At 47.0% G+C, this 8,926-nt stretch overlaps 1 protein-coding gene across 1 annotated transcript; it reads left to right on the forward strand.

Moving 5' to 3' along the window:
- The first annotated feature begins 1,312 nt into the window (after positions 1-1,312).
- On the forward strand, positions 1,313-7,253 carry LOC138559035 (zinc finger BED domain-containing protein 5-like). The gene is made up of 2 exons (XM_069642677.1): positions 1,313-2,688; positions 7,151-7,253. The coding sequence occupies exons 1-2, from the start codon at positions 1,313-1,315 to the stop codon at positions 7,251-7,253; spliced, it is 1,479 nt and encodes a 492-aa protein (XP_069498778.1).
- The last annotated feature ends 1,673 nt before the right edge of the window (positions 7,254-8,926 follow it).

Here is an 8,926-nt window from a genome sequence, read left to right on the forward strand (position 1 = left end):
CTTCAGTGATCCTGCTTCAGATTGCGTCCATCAACTCCGGAGTTACATGCTGTCACGAGGTTCCTGATTTTCTATTCTTTTTACTTTCAAAAAGGTAAGTGGCATTTACATACATGACCAATAAATAAAGTGACCAGAAACACAAGGAAAATCGAGGCGTGGGGGCCTCTGTTCTAGTTGATAGAACAGAGGTCCCCACGGTCCTTATTTCTCCTGCAGCAGCAGTGTCCAGGGACAGCGCCAGGGCATTATATCCCTTTCGAATTGGAGGCGCCAGGGCATTTCAAACTTTTCACATGAGAGGGGCCTTCACTGAGTCTTGGGGGCAGGAGGAGCAACTGCCCCCATGTTTCCAGTCAGAATTCATTTAGCTCAGTGATATATTCAGTGCTCTGTTTTTTTTGTGTGCTGGTGCTTAAAATGTGCGCTTTGCATTACAAGCTGTATACCGCTGACTGGTTCCACTCTAGGCAGGGGAGAAAAGAGGTCTGTGGGGACTCCGTACAAGTGAATAGAAAAAAGACCCCATGGTCCTCATGTCTCTTGCAGCACCAGTGGCCAGGGAAGGCACCAGGGCATTTCATCCGTTTCAAATTACAGGCGCCAGGGCATTTCATCCGTTTCAAATTACAGTCGCCAGGGCATTTCAAACTTTTCACATGAGAGGGGCCTTCACTAAGTCTTCGGGGAGGGGGAGCAACTGCCCCCATGTTGCCAGTCAGAATTCATTTAGCTCAGTGATGTATTCAGTCCTGTTTTTTTGTGATGCTGCTTAATATGTGCGCTTTGCATTACAAGCTGTATGCCGCAGACTGGTTCCACTCTAAGCGGGTGAGAAATGAGGTCTCTGTACAAGTGAATAGTGAATTGTGAAGGGGTGGGTGAAGCGGCTATGGTTGTCTCAAGGCTTATTGGAGGCAAAGGTACAATTTCTTTCTTGGAGGACCACCACATAATGCCCCAATGGATTGTGGCCAGCACAAGCAGTTAGCAATGTCCCTTGCCTTTCTTTGGATTCTACAAACTAACCAGATCTTCAAGTCGGGACCCATAGTACATGTAGAACACCACAAAACATGTGGTGCACTATTGGAGGACCATGTTTTTTTCAGCCCCTCATTTTTGCTCAAAAGCCTTCTAGTGCATGTGTGATTTTGTCACAGCTACATGTTTTGCATTTTTGTTTTTGAATTATCGTTTTCAAATCCTACTGTACCTCATTCGGTACGTAAATGAGGTTATCAACAAAGCATATGAAAAGGCATTAATATGGGAGTTTACATTTTTTCATAGGTGAGGAACCCATTTTGAAATGGAGCACTTCTTTTTGCCCAAAAACGGCAGTGTGAAAAGGAAGGCAGACGCAGACATTGACACAGGAAAAAAACCTGCAAAAGCCAGAAAGTTTGATGGCACATATTTAGACCTTGGATTTACTTCCGTTGTGATTAGAGGTGAAACGAGGCCTCAGTGTGTGGTGTGTGGAGCAATTTTAGCCAATGAGAGCATGAAACCAGCCAAATTAAGACGCCACTTGGAAACAAAACATGGGGAGCTCATTGGCAAGAGCAGAGACTTCTTTGCTCGCAAGTTACAAGTCATCAGTCAGCAGAAAAGTACAGTGCAAAATATTGCTTCTACTCCAGCCAGTGCACTGAAGGCATTTTATGATGTTGCCTACCTCCTTGCCAAAAATAAAAAACCGTTCACCGATGCCGAGAAAGTCGTTCTACCAGCAGCCATCGCAATGTGCAGGAGAATGGGTGCTGAAAGTGTAGCGGACAAGCTAAAAATGATTCCTCTGTCAGACACCACCATCAGCCGACGTGTGTCTGAGATGGCAGACAATATCACTGCTCAGTTAATCACACAGCTGCAAACGAGTCTCTTTGCATTACAGTTGGATGAGGCAACAGATATATCCAGAGAGGCTCATTTAATAGCCTATGTAAGGTACTGTGGGGCAACTACAATATTGGAAGACTTTTTGTTTTGTAAGGCCATTAAAACCAGGGCAACAGCATCAGAACTGTTTGACATTTTAAATGATTTTATGAGCAGCCACTGTTTGAGATGGGAAGCCTGCGTAGGAATCTGCACAGATGGTGCCCCTTCAATGTGTGGAGATAGATCGGGATTGAAGGCCAAAGTGTTGGCAGTCGCTCCACATGTTGTATGGACACACTGCATAATTCACCGTGAAGCGCTTGCTGCTCAGAATATGGACAATGAACTTTCTGATGTACTCAGTTCAGCTGTAAAAATATTTAATGCCATCAAAGCACAGCCAACAAGAGCACGTCTCTTTGCAATTCTGTGTGCAGAAATGGGGTCAGAACATGATGGTTTGCTCTTTCACACAGAAGTCAGATGGCTGTCCAGGGGAAGAGTGCTGCAACGTGTGTTTGAACTCCGAAATGAAGTGCGGCAATTCCTTTTGGATGTGGACACTGGCAAAGCAAACCATCTGTGTGATCCCCGCTGTCTTGTGCTCTTGGCATACCTTGCTGATATTTTCGATAAGCTAAATACCCTCAATATGTCTTTGCAAGGAGCCAATGCCAACTCATTTACAATGAATAAAAAAGTATTTGCCTTCAAGAGGAAGCTAGACCTCTGGAAACAAACAATTGGAGCTGGGGTAGCAGTTCAGTTCCCATTGCTTGCAGAAGCAATTGAGGAAACAGAGTACAACCTGCTGCATGTCCTAGAACCAATCACAAGTCACCTAACAACATTAAGGTCCAGCTTTGATAAATACTTCCCTGAAGAAAATGCTGGCATTAATGACTGGGTGATGCAGCCTTTTCTGGCAGAGGAGGTGGTGCATCTTCCATTTGATGCCCTGGAGGAGCTGATTGAGGTTCAGTCGGACACTATTCTGCAATCTGAATTTAGGAACATTGCAGTGGGTGACTTTTGGCTGAAGGTAATCCTGGAGTATCCTACATTGGCAAGGTCTGCTATACAGTCTCTCTTACCCTTTGGGTCTTCCTACTTGTGCGAAATAGGCTTTTCAGCATTGGCTGTACTGAAAACTAAATACCGCACAAGGCTGGAAGTGGAGGACAACCTCAGAGTGGCGGTCTCAAAAATAAAGCCACACATTGACTCACTTTCTGCAGAGAGACAGGCCCACCCTTCCCATTAGTGCTTGCTCTGTAAAATCAAATTGCCTTCTGCTGAATATACTAATAGGAATGTATTTTGAGAAAATAAAAGCCCTACTGGAGAATTTTGTGTTTACTTGCACGGTTTCTATGTTTGGATTGGATGTGATTGTCCTAGTGTCTTGGAATGTCTCCCCAACAGCATATCCCTTCATAATTATGGCACCACGCATTCTGCAGCCCTCTCTATAAAAAAAAAAAATAACACCAACACAGAGGGGCGGGGCAGGGGGGTCCCGAACAATTTATTTTCTGCTCAGGGGGGCCATGGCATAAAAAGTTTGAAGACCACTGGTATATATGTTTACACTTAGATTCTCAGATATCTCACAGGCTCTGGTCAAAGCTATTATTTCCACGGCTTGTGCCGAGTTGTAGGGGATTCTTTTGCTTTCTACAATACTCCCCAGTGTAGTAATAGCATAGGCGGCAGTTGATGTGCCATCAGGTAATTTAAAACAAGAGCCATCACAAAACAACTCTCCATCTGGCTCTTTTTGTGGGGTATCTGTCAAATCAACTCTCCCCTTCATTTCTTCCTCAGTAACCATTAAGCAATCATGGGGAGGTGATTCATTGTCACCAAGTTCTTCCGTGGGCAGTGGCATTAATTCTGCAGGATTCAAAGCGCTACACCTCATGATTTGGATGGGGGGGTGTGAATAGGACAATTTCATATCTAGTCAATCTAGCAGAGGTGAGGTGTTGCGTTTGCGTTCTATTTAGTAGAACGTCTATGGCATGTGGCACCATCAAAATTAAGGTGTGCCCCAATACCATCCCTTCCATTTGTTTCACTGACGCAGCAGCCGCTGCAACAGCTCGCAAACATCGTGGCAGTGCGCGCTACAGGGTCCAGCGCGGAAGAAATATAGCCGCATGGCCTATTTCTTCCACCTTGTTCCTGTGTCAAAACAGCCAATGCACATCCTTCACTTTCACATACAGTCTAAAAATCTTCTCATAATTTGGTGTGCCCAAAACTCGAGCAGAACGCAATGCAGTTTTCAATAAATCAAGTGCTCTCTGACATTCTTCATTCCACTGCAAAGGCATCACAGCATCCTTTTTCGTCAATGCCACCATTGGCTTCACAATTAACGCGAAATGTCCAATCCATTGCCGACAATAAGAAGCCACGCCTATAATGGCTCTGACTCCTTTCTGTGTTTTTGGAATAGGTAGTCAAGAAATACTCTCTATGCGCTCTGGCATTAATCTTCTCCCTTCTTTCGAAAGTAGGTAGCCCAAATAAGCCACCTCCTTTTGATTATATTGAAACTTCTTCAAACTTGCTTTATGGCCATGCGCTGCTAGGTGGGACAACAATAACACAGTGCTCTTTTTACAAATCTCCTCTGTATCTGCAGCAATTAATAAATCGTCTATATATTGCAATAGTACACAACCTGTTGGCAACTCTAGCATATCCAACTGTTCCTTCAATGCCCTGCTGTAAATACTCGGACTTTCCGTGTATCCTTGTGGAATGCGCGTGAATGTAAATGATCGTCCTCCTAATGTGAACGCGAACAAATATCTACTGTCCTTGTCCACTGGAATGCTAAAGAAAGTATTATTTAAGTCAGTCACACTAAAGTATTCTGCTGAAGCAGGTATCATTGTCAAAATCATGGTGATGTCTGGCACTAAGGGAAATTGAGGGTCAACTACCTTGTTTAACGCGCGTAAATCAATTATGAAACGATAGGGTACCTCATTACCTCCTTTCTTATATACTGGAAGAAAGGGGCTGTTACATGTACTGCCTGTAATTTCCTCAATTACTCCCAATTTCACCAAATCTGAAATTATACTTTTCAAACCTTCCTCTCCATCTGCCGAAATTTTATACTGTGGAATACGCAGCAACATGACTCCTTTTTTCAAAATAATCTTTACTGGCTCTATCTTCAAACATCCCACATCCTTATCATTCATCACCCATATACAAGTTGGCACTTTACTCAATTCTCCTGGCAAAGGTTTAGACAAAAATTCAGACACCGGGGCATCCTGTGGCCAAATCGTCAAAAACACCCCATCTGGAGTGCAATGAATAACTGCACCTAGTTTTTTCAATAAATTCAATCCCAAGAGATTTTCCCCACAATTTTCTGTTAAAAGAAATGGACAATGTTCAGTGAAATGACCTATGGTTACTGGGACTAATTGGGACACTGGGTTATTTACTGGTGTACCAGCGAACCCTACGGAAATATTTCTTTGCCCTGACAGTGGTATCTCTGGAACCAAGTGATGGTCTATTGAGGATTTTTGCGCTCCTGTGTCTACAAGAAAACTGTGCTCTCTAGCCCCGACTCTCATGTCTACATAGGGTCCTTTTTGATTCACGGGAATAGCCACTGGTTCCGACCCCTGTCTTGGGCTGTCCTATTGGGAGAATAACACATCATCCGATGTGTAATTACTGCTATTACTGTAATACGTATTTGGTTGTGTATCAAAAATGTTCCCATCCTTTCCTCTAGCCCCTCCATTTTGGCGGTTCCCATACTGTTGGTTATGTTGGCCCTGATTCTGGTTGGTAGTATTCTGATACTGAGCTTGATTTTGATTTCCTTGGTTATTTTGGTGCTGCTGCATACTATTCCTATTCGATCCATTTGCTCCTGGGTGCCCTCTATGCTGTCTTCTCTGACTACCCCCATTTCTATTTTGCAGATGTGGGCATTGCGCTCTCCAGTGTCCTTCCTCTCTGCAATACGCACACTGATTTTGTCCCAACGGCCCTCCATGCATATTCAAATTACTTCTCCCTTGTGCATTTCCTCTCCCTCTATTGTGTCCCGCTACTTGCTGAAGTAGCACCCTCGCCTTCGAATTTACTCTATCCTTTACCTCTTTCTCTTTTTCTGTATTCACTCTGTTCTCATAATATTGGGCCATATGTAATACTTCGCTCAACGTTTTTGCTTGCCATGCACTTTCTGATGTCATTATTAGGTTTTGAATTGGAAGTAGTAACCCCCTCACATACTTATCAACAAATAGCCTCTTTCCCGCTTCTGAGCTCACATCCTGCCCACTGAAGTCTGTAAATACTTCCTCAAACCTATTAAAATAATCTGTAGCTAACTCATCCTTGCCCTGCACAAATGCAATCAATTTGTCCCATTGGATTCTTTTTTCTGGAACAATTTCTTTTCATTTCTGTATTATCCGTGCTGGTAATGCTACCATGTTCGCCCCTGGCTTCCCTCCGACCTCTTTATTCCTGTCCTCTATTATCAAATCCGCCCATGTGGCGCCATAGGCCATTATATCATCCACTTTTCTTATTTGCTTCCATATGTCTTCTGGCAGGATCACTGGGAATATTAGATCTGTGTCACCCATGGTAAGCACGGATGATTGCAGACAGGATTCTACTTCTTTGTAAAATCCCGTGGGATTCTTTCTTATATCCGGAATCGTCTGTTTTATATTATTCACTTCTTGTCTTGAGAAAGGGACGTGCACATATTGTGCTGTGTAATGTGCTTCTGTTACTTGCGCTACATGATCGCCTGTTGCAGGGATCTCTACTTTGGGCATAAAGGTAGGTGGGACCTCTCTCATAGGAAATACCGTACTCACTCTCCCTCCCCCTACTCTCATATGCAATAATATCCCCAAGTCAAGTGACAAGGCTGTTTCCCCTGTCCCTCGTTCTAGTGCCCTCTTAAATACTGCCATTATTTCAGGGGGGTTGGCCTTTTCGTCTTTTATATCTTTATCTATTAAATGTTCAGCCATCGCCTGCAGTGCTTTTCTTTTCATGGGCAGGGAATATTCATCGAATATCTTGTGTATTTGCATTGCGGGAATACTAGGATCCGACATCCATTTCAACGCCTCTCGTATGCATACTTTTAGTTTATCGCCTATCTGCCTTAACAATGGTAAATGTCACTGCTGTATGTATGGCTCTGCCGCTTCCTCCCTATCCCTCCTGATATCCTTACTCCTATACCCAGGTGTGGTAAACATCTCAGCATAATCATTATCAAGTTCATTTTTAAGCTCAAAAAGACCATATACGGAGACCACCAGGGGGCGCGGAGCATGCAGGACGCGTAAGCATCGCGCTCCTGAAAGCACCGCAGGGCCTAGTGGACTTTCCTAGTCCCCGGCCTGGAGTACGAGACTGAGCTGGAGAAGACCTGTCCCCTGATCAGAGGGCCCCACCCTGAGAGTACCGGGGGACCCGCCGCTGGGACCCACCGCAGTGTGGCCCGGGGCCCTGACTATAGAGGTGTCCTGAGAAAGTGCACACAAGCAGTGGGTACCGGTGCGGACCTACGACACCGGACGCTGCTGTCCCCGCGGCTCCGCGAAGAGGCCCCACCCTCCCTGTTGCGGAAGCATATTTCGCAGAGGTGTGCTGGGGGACACACTGCACCGTGGGGGACTCGGAGTGGGGTGCATACGAATGCGGCCCCCACGGACACAGTGAATCCTACGAAAGCCGAGGACAGAGGAGGGCACGGCCCGGGCTTCCCGCCCTCTATCAGCACATCGGAACGGGGGCAGCACAGAGGGGTGCCCTCCAGCACCCTGGGGCCCAGAGCTTGCTTCCGGCCCACACCCAGAGCACGGAGGCCCCGTGACAGACAACGCCCGGATGGAGGCATCGGCCCCGTGGACACCTCGGAAGTGCCTCGGCCTACCCGGCGGAGCCCAGCACAGTGACGGGGAGCAGTTGGAGGTGAGGAGAACTTGGGGGGGCAGGGACAATCGAGTGGATGAGCCATCTAGGGGCAGCCCCCCCCCAGGGCCTTCTCCTTGGTTGCATGCAGGAACGCCACCCGGTCGGTGCGCGACGAAAAGAGGCCGGGGCAGCCTGAAATCTACGGATTTCAACTAGGCCCAGTATCTTTGAGACTCTACTTAGACCAACAGGCCCCACCCAGGGCACAGCACCATTCACAGAACCACGTGCCCTCATCGCCCGAGTTCCCAGTGGTCCGGCCACTGAGAGGGCCCTGGACCATCGACCCTGACACATCCCTCGTAAGGGGTATAGCAGCACCGTCCTGAGGTGCGCCAGAAGTCTCGGACCCTGGAGCGACCCCCAGTACCCAGGGCGATCTCATCCCTCCAGCGCTTCCGCCGGCCCCTCACGGCCGCGGTGCGGTCCCCAGGAACGCCATAACCACCATGCCAGTGGGCGGTGAACCCCCTCCCGCTGCACTCACCAAAGAGGATCTCAAGGACATTCTCCAAGAGATTAAGGCAATTCGCACAGACATTCAAGCCTCCATAGTGGATCTCAAGGGGAGGGTGGAGACCCTGGGGGATAAAATGGAAGGCATGGAAAATAATCACCTCCAGGCAGACCTGCACGAAATGAAATATGAGGCTAGGCTAACGGACTTGGAAATGAGAGAGGAGGACATCATTTTGAAGATGGACGATCTTGAAAACAGAGAACGCCGAAACAACCTGCGCATTATGGGTGTGACTCAAGAGAGAAGGGAAACTGCGGCGGACGTGGGGAGGAAGATCCATGGCCTGATAAATCAGCTTTTTACTCTGGAGGGCAGCAAGGAGGTCCAACTGGAAAGAGCGCATCGAGGTGGAGGGGGTGCGGGCGGGGGACCGAGGTCCATCGTGGTGCGGTTCCTCCGTTATAGAGGGAAAATGGAGGTCCTGGAGAAGGCAAAAAGACTGGGGAGCTTTATCTTTGAAGGCGATACAATTAAGATATTCCAGGACCTATCATCCCTCACGCTCACCCGCAGAAGGGAATG

Source organism: Ambystoma mexicanum, chromosome 1q (genome assembly GCF_040938575.1).
Source record: "Ambystoma mexicanum isolate Mex_15411 chromosome 1q, UKY_AmexF1_1, whole genome shotgun sequence".
Classification (NCBI taxonomy): Eukaryota; Metazoa; Chordata; class Amphibia; order Caudata; family Ambystomatidae; genus Ambystoma; species Ambystoma mexicanum.